This window comes from Vombatus ursinus, unplaced genomic scaffold (genome assembly GCF_900497805.2).
Source record: "Vombatus ursinus unplaced genomic scaffold, bare-nosed wombat genome assembly UNPS02004063.1, whole genome shotgun sequence".
Taxonomy (NCBI): Eukaryota; Metazoa; Chordata; class Mammalia; order Diprotodontia; family Vombatidae; genus Vombatus; species Vombatus ursinus.
The window spans coordinates 449,615-464,049 of record NW_020943841.1 but is presented as its reverse complement, the minus strand read 5'-3'; the positions used below and the strand labels follow the sequence as shown (position 1 = coordinate 464,049).

At 45.6% G+C, this 14,435-nt stretch overlaps 1 protein-coding gene across 4 annotated transcripts in view; it reads right to left on the bottom strand.

Annotated features, from left to right (window-relative positions):
- Positions 1-14,435, bottom strand: part of ENOX2 (ecto-NOX disulfide-thiol exchanger 2) — a 307,163-nt gene that overhangs the window by 67,156 nt on the left and 225,572 nt on the right. For 3 of the 4 annotated variants that reach the window (XM_027876196.1, XM_027876204.1, XM_027876222.1), the window contains one exon: positions 9,760-9,894. In XM_027876196.1, coding sequence (XP_027731997.1) covers positions 9,760-9,894 — 135 coding nt within the window. Of the gene's footprint in view, positions 1-9,759; positions 9,895-10,425; positions 10,511-14,435 lie in introns of those variants that run through there. The other variant, XM_027876212.1, reaches the window with a different exon arrangement.

The window sequence follows — 14,435 nt, the reverse complement described above, 5'->3', positions numbered from 1 at the left end:
ATGTACTATTTGTGGTATGTAAGTATGGTATATATTTGTGGTGAGTGTATATGTGTGATGCATTGTGGTATTTGTGTGGTGTATGTTTGTGATGTATACATGTGTGGGGTGTGTTTCTGGTATTTATGGCATGCTGTGTGTTTGTATTTATATATGGTGTGTGATGTGTATGTATGAGTGATGAGTGTCATGTTTGTAGGTAGGTGTGACATATGTTGTGTGTTTGTATTGTGTTATCTATATGTGTGGTATGTGTATGTGGAGTGTGTATGTGTGGTGTGTGTGAATATGATGTGTGTTAATGTTTTATGTATTATGTGTGATGTGTGATGTGTGTGGTATGGTGAATGTGGTGTGTGTACATGTGTGAGTGTGTGTTGTGCTTGTGTGTATGTGTGGTGAGTATACTGTGGCATGTGAGTGTGTCGTATGTGTATATGTGGTGTATATATAAGTGCTATGTGTGGTGTGTATGTATAGTGTGTGGATATATGGTATATGTAGTGTGTTGTGTTTGAAGGAGTTCAGCTTGGGGTACAAACAACAAATCATGTCATTTGGGAGGTGAGGCTTTGTCCTTGATACATTCCTGCAACTCAAAAAGAAAAGTTCAGTGGGCTCCTTAACAAACTGTATATGTGGCATGTATCTATATTGTGTGTACATATGTATGTATGTACGGCACGAAGATGGTGGGCGTTGTATGTGTGGGGTGTGCATGTATATGTAGTGTGTATATATGTGGTATGGTTTGTTTTGTGTATTTGTGTATATATGTGGTATGTGTATACTCGTGTTTGTATATATGTGTGGTTGTGTGAAATGTATATTGAGGTCTGTGCGGTTTGTATTCCGTTTGAAGATGTGGTGTGTAATGTGTGTGGTGTGTTTTGTGTGTATTTGTGGTACACATATGTTTGTGTGTGGTATATTTGAATAGTGTGGTTCATCTGTGTTGTGTATATGTATTTGTATGTACATGTGGCATGTGTATATTATGTGGTGTTGTATGCCTGTATGTGTGGTGTGTCTATGTGTTTATGTGTGGTTGTATGTATGTATGGAGTGTGTGTTATGTGTTTGTATGTGCGATGTTTATGATGTATTTTGTGTTTATATATGTGTGGTATGTGTTGTCTATGTGTGGGGTGTGGGGAGTATATATTTGTGTGGTGTATGTATATGTGGCATGTGTAAGTGGAGTGTATATTTGTGTTTGTGTGTATTGGTGTGTGTATGTATGGTGCGTTGTGTGTTTGCATGTATGTGCGGTGCATGTATAGTGTGTATTATGGTATGCATATGTGTTTGTGTGGCATGTGTGTACTGTGTTGTGCAGTATATTTGTATGTGAGGCATGTGTGTGTGTAGTATGTGGGGTGTATATAGTATGTGTGTTATATTGTGATATGTTTATGTGTATTGTATTTCTACGTATGTATGTATGACATGTGTGAGGTATGTGTATGAGTGGTATGTGAGGTGTGTATATGTGGTGTGTTGTCTATGTGTGAGGTTGTGTGGTATGTGTCTGTGTGGTGTATTGTATGTAGCATGTGTAAGTGGGGTGTGTATTTGTGTGTGTTGGGGTATATGCATGGTGTGTTGTGTGTTTACATGTATGTGTGGCATGTGTATGGTGTGTATGTGTGGTAGGCCTATGTGCTTGTGTGGTATATGTGCTATGTTGTATGTTACAACACAGTGCACATGTTTGTATATGAAACATGTGAGTATATGATGTGTATGTGTGGGATGTGTATGGTGTGATGTATGTATGTGTGTTATGTTTGTGGTGCCTTTTGCATGTTGTTTGCATGTATATTTGGCATGTGTGAGCTGCGCATATGTATGGTGTATGAAGTGTGTGTGGTATGAATGTGTGGTGTATATGTGTACTGTGTGGTATATGTTTCTATATGAGCCATGTAAGTATGGTATGTGTATGTGTATGTGTGGGGTGTGTAAGGTGTATGTATATATATTGTATGTGTGTTGTGTTATGCATGTATATGTATGATGTGGGTGTCGTGTATGTGTGTGTATGTGTGGCATACGTGTGGTATGCGGCAAATACTTGTATATGTGTTGTATGTTTATAGGTATGTGTGTTTGTATGTATGCATGCATGACATGGCATGTTTGCGGTGGTTGTGTGGTGTGTGTGGTGTGTAGCATGTGTTTGTATGTGTAACATGCATGGTGTGGTGTATGTTTGTATATATGTGTGGCATGTTGTGTTATATTTGTATGTGATGTGTATGTTTTGGTGGTATATATGTATGTTGTGTGTATGAATGTGTGACTGTATATATGTGGCAGGTATATTATACAGTGTTTGTGTGGTATGGCATATGTTTGTATGTATGTGTGGCTTGCATGTTTGTGGCATATGTACATGTTTGATGGGAATATGTGTGTGTTGTGGGGGCAACTAGGTAGCGCAGTGGATAGAGCACCAGCCCTGGAGTCAGGAGGCCCTGAGTTCAAATCCAGTCTCAAACACTTGACACTTACTAGCTGTGTGATCCTGGACAAGTCACTTAACCCTAATTGCCTTGCAAAAAAAACAAACAAGCAGTGTGTGTGTGTGTGTATATGTGTGTGTGTGGTATGATGTTTGTACATGTAGTATTGTGGATTGTGTTGTATGGTTCAATGTGTGGTGTATGCATGTTATGTGTATGTGGTATATTTGTGTATATTGAGGTGTGTGTATGTGGTATATTTGTGTCTATTGTGGTATGTGTGGTGTATTTATGTTTGCTATGGTGTGTGGCATGTGTAGTGTTGTTATGTGTGCGTGTATGTGTTATGTTTTGTGTGTGACATATGTTTTCATGCATGCTTGATGTGTATGTGTGGCATGCATTGTGTGGCATGCGTGTAGTGTATTTACATGGCTATAGTATGTTTGTATGTATGTGTGGCATGTGTGGGCGGTATGTTGTTTGTATTTAAGTATGATTTGTATATTGTGTGATGGTGTGTTTGTGAGTATGTGTGGCATTTGTGTGTGTGTGTGTGTGTGTGTGTGTGTGTGTGTGTGTGTGTAGGGAATGATAGGTGTCTTCCAAACGTGGGAAGATCAATCAATGAACCAGCTAATGAGCAACGTCTCCTCAGCGCCCACCTGTGCGCGGGCTGACCTGTCCTTGGGTTCCTGTCCTCAGGGAGCTTACACTCTGCCAGGAGAGAGAACATATCCATGCAGAAGGAAGGCCCTTGTCCTGCTTGGCCTCGCCCAAGAGGGCAGAGCCAGGAGCAATGGGTGGAAGTGGTAAAGGGGCACACTGCCCACTGGAGCTATTGTCAAGTTGCTACCACTGCCGCTGCCACCCATGTCAGGAAGACTGAGCCGCCTCTGGTGACCCCTTCATTAGCAGCCTACTATGCACTGCACTAAGTGACCTTGCCCACTGAAAACCTGGTCATTTTCTATGGGAAAGATGGAGGCCACTGACCTCATTTAATGCCCCGCACAGTCTCTTCCCCCTCCTAGTCAAGCGTTTGCCTTCTTTGCTTGCTGGGCTCTTGTCCTCATCACTCTTCTCATCCCTCACTTGCCACGTAGCCCTACCTGCCTGGAGATTACAGAAACCCCAGCTTGTTAAACAGCTTCTGTCACTTGGGCTGGAAAGGAAACACTCATCTACTTGTACTGTCTACTAACAAATGGGGGTGAATGAAAAATAAATACACAAGATAAAGAGAACTGCTGAGTGATTTACTCACCACTCTGCTGTTTGCTATGATTACATTCATATTTTATGAAATTCATTTCCGAACAGGCACATTCAATTCGTTTTGTTAGAGTCCCCCACTACCTGCCCCGCCCTGAGGTCCTGCTATACTATGGAGAGGCCTCTGGCTTCTTGGAGGCTTTGCCAGGGTAGCGCAGGCTCTGGCAGGGCCCACCAGGCTGGAAAGGACTGGAGTCCACCATTGTGGAAGGCTTAAAATGCCTCTTCTGTCTACACTTGTGATCTTATTTGTATAGAGAACTCCTGGTCTAACACCTTCTGCCACTGAGACAGACCAGCAACTTAGTTCTTGTGTAACTTAGACTGGTTACAGAGCTGCCAGGGAGGGCCACTGAGAGGAGACATGACTTGGTCAGGGTCTCCTAGCTCCTCTGCCTAAGAGGAGAACTTGAACTGAGGTCTTCCAGACTCTAAGGCAGGCCCTCTATCCACTATATCTGCCTCTCTATCACAGAAATAGGGCACCTTAAAATAATGAAGTAAGTATTCACAAAACATTTCGACTATTTGCTAATATCTCATATTCCCCACTAGACTGTAAGTTCCTTGAAGGCAAGCACTCTGTCATATTTGGCTTCGCCAGTCCTCAGATTTCTATGGTGTGTGTGTTTCCAAAGCCCTTTCCAAACAACCACCCTGTGAAGAAGGTAGTACCCATGAAACCATCTCCTGAGGCACAACCAGGGATGCCATCTGCAGAGGAGGGAAGTCCTGCACTGATGCCAGTGTGGATACTTGAAGGTCTGAAGTAGCTTGAGCTGTAGAAAAGACCCTCTCTCCACCACTCTTACTAGAATTCAAGATGCCAAGAGTTTTGTGAGATGCAATGCCCAGTGAACTTGAGCGCAAGTGGCAAGAGATGGCCCAGAGGCTCTATAATACCCCAATGGTTCCTTTAACCACAGGAAGTGGAAGAAACGTGCCAGTCATCCATTAACAAGAAGAGAAGGAGGTTTCCTTCAGCCACTAATGCCAGGCTCAAGCAAGCATTCACTGGAAGCTATGGGAATCCTACAGTTAACCTGAAGCCTGAACAGACAGGGCATTCACTCGGTCATTTTTCTCCAATGTGGGAATGGAGTCCCAGGGGCAATGGCCTCCTTTCTCTAGGCCCCTGGTCTAGACTGGGGGAGGTTCCCAGCAGCTCCGTTATTCTTCCTTGCATTGGGTGATGAAGGCCCTGGTGGTGACTTGGAGCAAGCCAAGAGGCTCACGTCTTTGTCCTGAGGGGCCCCTTTTCACAGCATCCCCACATGCGGACAAAGTTCTTTGCTTAGGGCCATTTACCTTCACTCCAGAACCTTCCTATGGAGCTAGTACATAAATCTGGTCAGAGTTCTAAGTAATTTAAGGATTGGCAAACACAGGCTCCTTTTCCGAGTCCTGGCTAGAAGACCTTGGAACTTAGGCAAGGCCAGGAGCTGGAAGAAGGCTGGGGAGGGGTATGTGTGTGTGCATATAGGGACTAATACAAGGAAGAATTGAGGGCATTTTCGTAAACCCTCATCCTGCTGTCTTACCTCTCTGTATCAGCAGCCTTACTGCAGCCTTGTTATAGCACAAACCCTTAGAAAATAAGGGAGGCAGGGAGGCAGTCTCAGCTGGGCCAGGAATGAAGACCAAGCCAAAGAGACTGAGGAGGATGAGTCAGATAGGCAGGAGGAGAACCCTGAGCAGGCCACAGATCCAGAGAAGCAGAGAAGGATGAGCATGGAGAAGAGGCCATTACACGTGGCAATTCAAAGATCATTGGTCAAATGAGCCGGCCAAGATGATGTCTATCGTCCCTCCTATCTCCAGAGCGATGATCCTTTAAGATCGCAGGGCTAAGGAGCACAACTAGAGGATGGGCCCAGGCCCTCTGATTCCAGATCCTGGGCTCCTTTCTCTACGTGTTACTGTCTATAACTGAACTCTTCCATTCACCCAGATCAAGTCCTCTGTGCTGACAGAAAAGCCTTCTGAGTCCTGTTCTGGGTCTTTGCTATCTTCCCCAGGGAAATGCCTCATGGTGGGCATTTCAGGCCTGGCAGGTGAGGAGGGCACTGTCTGGGCAGGCTGGGCAGTGAGAGTTTTGGGGGAATGGGAAGGCGTCTCTCTCTCCCACTGTGCCCCTTCTGTGGGACCCCTCCAGGGTCTCTCTAGAGATCCAGCTGGCCAGGGCCGCCTCGTCTCTGCCTTACTGAAAAGTTGCTCTCTGCAGTCTCTCTGAATGACCACATGATGGCCACCTGGCCACGGCAGGCCAAAGGCATGACATGGCATCAGTCTCTGAGTGCTCCTGAGACACCTCCAGCCCAGCGAGGCGGGTCTGTGCTCCCAGGGAAGCTGCTCAAATGCATATGTAGATTGTTCTCAAACAAGCATTTCCAAAGAGGATATGATTATATATGCATAATTAAACCATTCTGTAGAAGATTAGGATTCAAAATTGGTTACATAATTCTGGAAAATTATTTTCATTCCTTCTGAACTGTTACAAAGCCCACTGGAAAATGAAGGAAAATTATACTGAGATGCTGAGAAATTTTAACCCTATATAAAAACTTTTCCAGGCCTGATGGCCAGTGCTTTATCTATCTATGGCCCTGAAGACACTTTTTAGGCAAGGCCAGAACCAAGGATCACTAACCACAACACCAGAGATGGAACATACAGTCACACAAGGATGGGAGAACTGCATTCAATGTTAAAACCCTTCTGTCCATGCAACAGAGCCTAAGACTGAGGCTGGGGCTGGGCTGACACAGTGGAATGAGAGCTCTCTGGCTCCCCCCTCCCCAAATGTCTACCTTGGTCCTGCAATTCTCTGGAAGGGCCTTGAAATCTTTTAGCTCATAGTCTATCAAGAGTATGGCAAGGAGCAGGTGAAGGAACTGGAAAAGAAAAGACCCAGGGGGACCAGGAAAGCCATCTCCAAGTATTCTGAAGGGCTGTCATATGGAGGAGGGATTAGATCTGTATTCTGCTTGGGCCCAGTGGACATTGCAGAGACAGATGTAGGCTCGACGGCAGGAAGAATTTCCTGATAACAAAAGCCAAAGTCAAGTGGGCTGCCTTGGGAGGCAATGGATTGCTCTTCACTGTCAGGCATGGTGGAGGACGATTCTTGTTCCAATGTGGATTGGACTAGATGGCACCTCTGAGAGTCTGAAATGGGTCCTTAGCTAGCATTGCCAGAAACATCCAGGGAAATAGCTGAGACAAGGGTGGAATGAGTGTGAAATTGGGGAAAGAACTCTGGCCTGGGGACCAGAAGACCTCCAGGAGAATCTGCCTAGGTCAGGGACTATGGGATTCTGGGCAAGTCACTTCAGGATGATCATCTCCAAAGCCCCTTCGGGCAAATTTCTCACATATGTGGTGATTCTGTTACTCTCCCTCCTCACCCCCCAATCTTTCTTCCTAACCCTCTATCCCTGAATGGGGGGCATTTAGAAGTGCTCTGTTGTCTACCAACCAAAGCAAGGGAGAGAGAAGAGAAGAGAAAGAAGAGAAAAGAGAAGAAGAGAGGAGAGAGGGGAAAGGAGAAAAAAGAAGAGATAGGAGAAAGGAGAGAAAAGAAAGGAGAAAAAAGAGGAGAGAGGAGAAAGGAAAGAAAAGAGGAGAGAAGAGAAAGGAGAGAAAAGAGAAGGAGATAGGAGAAAGAGAAAAGAGGAGAGAACAGAAAGGAAAGAAAAGAGGGCGAGGAGAAAGGGAAGAAAAAGAGAGAGGAAGAAGGAAAGAAAAGAGGAGAAAGGAGAGAAAAGAGGAGAGAAGAGAAAAAAGAAAAAAGAGAAGGAGATAGGAGAAAGGAGAGAAAAGAGGAGAGAGGAGAGAAAAGAGGAGAGCAGAAAAAGGAAAGAAGAGAGGAGAAAAGGGAGAAGAGGAGAGAGGAAAAAGGAGAGAAAAGAGGAGAGAGGAGAGAAAAGAAGAGAGAAGAAAAAGGAGAGAAAAGAGGAAAGAGGAGAAAAAGAAGAAAAGGAGAGAGGAAAAAGGAGAGAAAAGAGAGAGGAGAGAAAAGAAGACAGAAGAAAAAGGAGAGAAAAGAGGAGAGAGGAGAAAAGGAAGAAAAGGAGAGAGGAAAAAGGAGAGAAAAGAGGAAAAAGGAGAGAAAAAGAGGAGAAGAGAAAGGAGAGAAAAGAGGAGAGGAGAGAAAAGAGGAGAGAAGACAAAGGAGAAAAAAGAGGAGATAGGAGAAAGGAAAGAAAAGAGGAGAGGGGAGAGAAGAGAAAGGAGAAGAAAGAGGAGGGAGGAGAAAGGGAAGAAAATGAGAGAGGAAAAAGGAGAGAAAAGAGGAGAGAGGAAGAAGGAGAGAAAAGGAGAGATGAAAAAGGAGAGAAAAGAGGAGAGAAAAGAAAGGAAAGAAAAGAGAGGAGAGAAAATGGAGAAAAGAGGAGAGAAGAGAGAAGAAGGCAGGAAGACCTTCTTATGATATTAATAATGAGGTAGGAGATAACAGTGACAATAATAATGTTGATAATTCTATCCTACCCCAAGCCCTTTCCCAGCAGCCCTGTGATGTAGTTAGCACAAATATTATTAGTTTCACTTTGCAGATAAGGAAAGGGAGGCCCGGAGTGGTTACATGAGGTGCCCAAGGTCCCCCCAGCATCCACATGCTGGAGCTGACTGCATCTCGAGGGCCCAGGCCACTATTTCACACTGCAGATCTCTTCATCCAAGGGACATTTACACAAGCACTTAGCTGATAGGGATTTTTAAAAATGACGCATTATCTAAGCGTAGGAGTCCACAAAATGAAGATATGAGCAGAGTTGAATGGGGAGCTGTCAATCAGGCCACCATCTGACTCATCTGAGTCCTCACCAGAGTACAACTCTTGGTTAGGTGTTCGAGGTGATAAATATCAGAGGGACACAGCTGGCTTAGAAAAGCCACAGCATGGTGGCAGCAAGGAATTCTGAATTTAGACTCTTAACACCTGGGTTCAAAACTCCCCTCTCACAGGAGGACTTTGGGGAAGTCTCCTCATCAGCTCTAAAATGAAGGGACTGGCATGGAGGATCTCTGCGGTCCCTTCTAGCTTGAAAGGCCAGAACTCTAACCTCCAGTGCTTTGTGACTGACTGATTCTGGAGGGGTGGGAGATGGGAATGGAGGGATTCTAGTTCCTCTCTATTGGTACTGCCTGGAGCCAGGACATAAGGGCTCCTGACTCATGTCCCTGAAGAAGCCAAATGAGATGGCCATCCCGGGCTTAGGGATGCCCGGAATGCTCTTCCTCTTCACCTTCCCCTCTTCCTTCTCCTTCTCTTAAAATCCCTGGCTTACTTCAAGGCTCTGCACCAATACCACTGTCTACATGGGACCTTGCACACTCCCCACTGCCAGTGCCTTTCCCTTCTACAGTCACTGTGCATCTGCTCTGTTTGTACCTTGTATGTGCCTATTTATTTACATGTTGTCTCCCACATTAGCCTAGAAGTTCCTTGTGGGCAGGGACTTTTCCCACTTTCAGGGCTCAGCACAGCATCTGGCCTGGGTGACTTGACTTATCCCTGCTCCAGAGAGCAGGATATTCTGGCATTACAAAGTGTGTAATTATAAGATGTCCCATGAGAAAGGTCTCCGGTTGCTCTTTCCTGAGTGTTTGACCCCAGGACTGACCCCTATTTTCTGTCAGGGTTCCCTCTGCTGCTTTCCATAATCACCAGAGGCTGGCCAAAGTTGTCATTATCCCAAGGGAAAAGAAGGGGCATTGTCGTCATTGTCACACTGATGACTATGACAACAATAATGCTGAGCAGTGCTGCCATGGGCTGTCCCCAAGCTGACACTGGGCAGGGGCTTGACAGCTGTTATTTCATTTGAGGGACTGTTCTCCCCATTTTTAGGCTCAGATGTAGCTTGCTCAGTGGCATGGAAAGTGATGGGCAGAAGTGGGACAGGAAACTGGGCATTGCAGAGCTCTAGTCCCTATGCTGTGCCCCACCCCAGGGTGCGCAATACAGACATGACTTTGGCAGGTGCTGGAGTGACAGAAGATGGTATACCTGGTAGCATAGGCTGTCCTGCAATTCCCAATGGTGCCATTCTGAGATTATTCATCGCTGTGGCCCATGCGTTCGGGTCTGACATTGGGAGAGCCATTGGCGCAGATTCCATGCTCAGACTTCTACTACCATCAGCTGCAAAGGAAACATAAACAAGATAAGTCGACTGTACAAGAGGGAATTTTGAAGAACTGGAAGAAAAGAGACCACTGATGAAATACAGTGGTAAGAGCCCCATGGGATGGCCAGAACAAGTGCACAGGGTCTCTATCACATCGAGAAGACTCCCAGGAGTAAGCTTGTGGGAGGATGTGCATGACAGCTGGACAGAATGGGAAAGCCCGGCATTTTGGACCATGTACCCAACACTGATGAGGTCACAGATCTCTTGGAGCATTCAACAATATTATTGTGATGAACAATAGTTCCCACTTCTCTGACACTTGAGTGTTTCCTCCCAACAACCCCATGAGGTAGAGGGTATGTCATCACTACATTTTACAAACCAGGTAACTGAGGCTCAGAGAGGAGCAAAGACTGACTCAAGGTCACCCAGTTAGTATGTTTCCCTCAGGCCATCCCTGTGAGGGAGGTACTTCATGCATGACTGAGCCTGTTTTACAGGAGGAGTAGAAACCAGAGAGGACACACAAGAAGCTTGCTCACAGGCCTATGGCTTTTAGGTGTGTGACAGAGATCTCTCTAATTTGAATCCAGGGCTTGACTCTAAATCCGGTTCTCTTTCTACTGGTGAGCCTGGGCGAAGGAGGAGTGCAGCATCAGGCTTGGGCCTTCCATCAGGAAGCTTCAAGGCAATGGGATTTTGAAGATTGGGTTTCAGTGCAAGGCTTTACACCTATGTGTAAATGGGAGCAGAGATTGGGTGAGAGATTTCCTGTGTTTCTGGTGAATCACAGAGTCTCTGAGTCGGAAGGGGTCTCTGTGACTGCCTAGTCCAAGCTATCCTGAAGGAGATGACCCTATGGCCCCCACAACACACCTGCCAAGTGGCTTCACCTCTGCTAAGGCCTTGGCAGGGAGGGGACACTAACTAAAGCCACTGCATGGGATCAGTACAGCAGACTTACAAAGCTGATCAAGGATAAAAAAGAAAGAGGGAAAAAGGCAGTTCAGCAAAACTAACACACCAACCAAGTTTGACAGTATATGCAATGTTTTACACCCATAGGCCCCCTTCTCTGAAAAGTAGAGAGGGAGGTACCTTTATTACTCTCTTCCCTAGGGCCAAACTTGGTCATTATAATCATACAGTACTCGGTTTTTCCTTTCTTTGTTTTTTTGTTCTTCCCATTTACATTGTTGTAGTCATGTATACTATTTACTCCACTTTGCATCAGTCCATCCACCCAAGCAACCATCCATCCATCCATCCAGCCATCCAGCCAGCCAGCCAGCCAGCCAGCCAGTCAGCCAGCCATCCATCCATCCATCCATCCATCCATCCATCCATCCATCCATCCATCCAATTTCCTGTGCTTCTCTGAATTCTGCCTAGTCACCATAGCTTACAGATCAGCAATATTCTATTATATTCATGTGCTATAATTTATTGATCATACATAGACTTTTAAAAAAAGTTATAAGTGTCTTCCTTCTTCAATGGAAAAAACAGGCCCCAACAGGGGAAGAAACTTACCCAAGGTCACCCAGCCACTCTCTATTAAAAGACAGGCTTTGGACCAACGTCTCTTAGCTCCAAGTCCAACAAACGGACTCACTGCCTGAGCCTCCCCAAGGCAGTGATATGGAGTGACTGGATACATAGGCCCCACTGGCCTGGGAGGCAGACTACATGTCTTCAATTCAACAAACATAATAAGCACTTACCACGAACCCATAATACTGTGCTAGGTGCTAGTACATGGACAGCCCACAAAATGAATGAATGAATGAATGAATGAGCACTTTTGGACAGCCTTCCTGCATGCTCACAACAATAATGGTCTCAGGGTCTGGACACCTGACTTCAAGTCCCAGCTCAGATATTTATTAGCTTTGTCATCATGGACAAATCACTTAAGTCTCTGACAGCCTCAGTTTTTTCAGGTGTAAGTTGGGATAATAAAGTATGTACTCAGAACCTCCTGGTCATTATGAATGTCCTGTAAAGCTTAAGGTGCTCCAAGATGAAAAATAAATGTGACCTTTCACATACCTTTGAGCCTGGTTTATGATAATATGGCACCAGCTGCATCCACTTGGAGTTCCCAAATCTTTGACCAGCATTCTTTGGAGCATAGGTTATAAGGACTATCTAGTCTGACACCTTCGTTATTTTACAAAAGAGGAAAATGAGACTCAGAGAGAGGAGGCCCAAGGTCACCCAAGCATAATGTAGCAAGAGAAGCAGAATCCTCTATGATGGTGCTCTCCCTATGTCACTGAAGGGTGACAGGTCACTAGGATCAGCCCCCTCCCTGGGCATCAAATATAGTCAAATTTCACTGATTGGGACTAATTATTGGGCACTGTGTGTGTATGTATGTAGATACATGTCTGCATCTGTATGTGTATGTGTGCATGTATCTAAGTGTAATTACCAACTTTTATAAAACAGAAATAGAGCAGATCCAGTAGCTCAGACTACTTGCTAACAACATGTTGCCAAGTCCCACCAGCATGCTATAATATTTAAATTGGAAAGGAGGTCAGAGACCATTGAGTCTGACCTCCCTCTGACAAATGGCAGTCACAGGACAGAATAATGTCAGAGCTGGAAGGGAGAATGTCTTGTTCAGCCTCCCCATCTTGTAGATAAGGAACCTCTGTACCATACGCAGAGGGCCCTGGGACATGGCCAAGGCTGCAGCAGAAGTAGGGCCTGCGCCAGGGCTCATGGGCAATTCAGTCCAAACTCTCAGATCTTCAATTTCTGTGACACACATACATATATATATATATATATATACATATACATACATATATATATATACACACATATATATGCATATACACACACACAGACATACACAGACACATACACTCTCAGCTAAGCCTCATGACGGCACTAAAAGGTAGGTCATCCCAGTAGTATTGTTTCTGATTTACAAGGGAGGAAACCAAGGAAAGGGCAGTGACCTGGCTGAGTCACAATCCAGGTCTCTTAACTTCAAGTCCAGGCCTCAGAGATTCAAAGGACATTAGAACTGGAAGGGACACATGCACACAGATAGATACATATGCCCCAACACGGACCATGACAGGGGCAAAGAGGAGGTAAACGTGGAGGTCAATCCCAGCCCTAACGGTCTGCTTCTCCTCTGCTACCTTCTTTATAGATCCTATTTCGGAGGCACTTCCCAGTCCGGTGGCCTTGCACTAGCTGATTTCCCTCCCATGGCATCATTTGCCCAATCAGTAAAATCAGAGTGCTATTCGATTTGATGAGCTTCATTAGGCGCCTCTGGGAGTGCAAGCCTTCCTACATGCAGCTCATTCAACTTTGGGGTTTGTCAAGAATTTCTCTACCCTCATTAACTATGTTGTCCCATACAGACCCAGTCACTTTGAGAAGCAAGTTAGGGAAGTTTCACTTTTAAAGAGAGAGCCCAGATGTTCCTTTGGTGCAGCAACAATTAGGATTTCTAACCCTGCCGTGCTAAACATCTGTTCAGAGTTGTCACCTGGCAGCAGACAAGGTAAGAATTTCAAAGGTACATCTGGCCTGATACCCTTTCTGAACTGGAAAAGACCACTTGGCAGTGTTTCATCCAGGCAGCCGATGCCACGAGTGAGGGTGCATGTGGGACTCATGCTGGGGCCCAGGCCAATGGGGGCAGAGTGGAAGGACAGGCTTCAGAGATACAACGTTGGCTGTCTGTGCAATGTCTTGTTATCACAGGCTTGCTCAATACCAGAAGGATGGCTCCCAGCCACGGGTGGGGAACCAAGCAGAGCCAGTCTACAAGGGGTACCACATGGAGGGAAAACACAGACATACGCACAGAGTTTCCCTGGCCACCATCCCAAGGCTCGGCATGCTGGGAAGGGGCATACTACATCAGGGAAGACACCTGCCATCTAATGATGCAGCTATGCCCTTCCTGGGCTCACTCTTGGAAAGCCACTGAAACTGCCACAGAACTCAATGTCCACAGCTGGCCTACTATGACAGTCAACAGGCTTTGCTTCTCTTCCTTTCATCTGCCCTCATATGATGCACCCAAATGCTCATAATAATGGCAGCTCTGTGCTATTCTTTGCTATAGCTGACTGGGCCATGGTGATCATGCATGGGAGAGTCAAGTGAGGACCTGAGTCCTAGAATGGCGCAGGAGGGCCAGGTCCCCTTTGAAGATGTATCTCTTGGCTACTCAAGGGTGTTCTTCCCAACAATGCAGACCAGCCTGGATCACTGCCCATAAGGCTCCACTAAGGAATCTTCCAGATGGTACCTTTTCATAAATTTTATGGATCATGTGCCCATCAGCACCAACAGGACAGAGGATGGGAAACTCCTTGGAAGCATGGTGTAGCAGGAAAAGCACTGGACCTAAGAGGCAGAGGGCTGTAAGACCCTAAGAGGGCTTGGGCTCAAGTGCCTACTCCACCGTTTAGAGGCTGTGTTAATGTAGGGAAGTCACCCTGAGCCTCAGTTTCTTTATCTGTAAGATGGGGATAATAATATCTGTACTACCTAACTCATAGGGGTATTG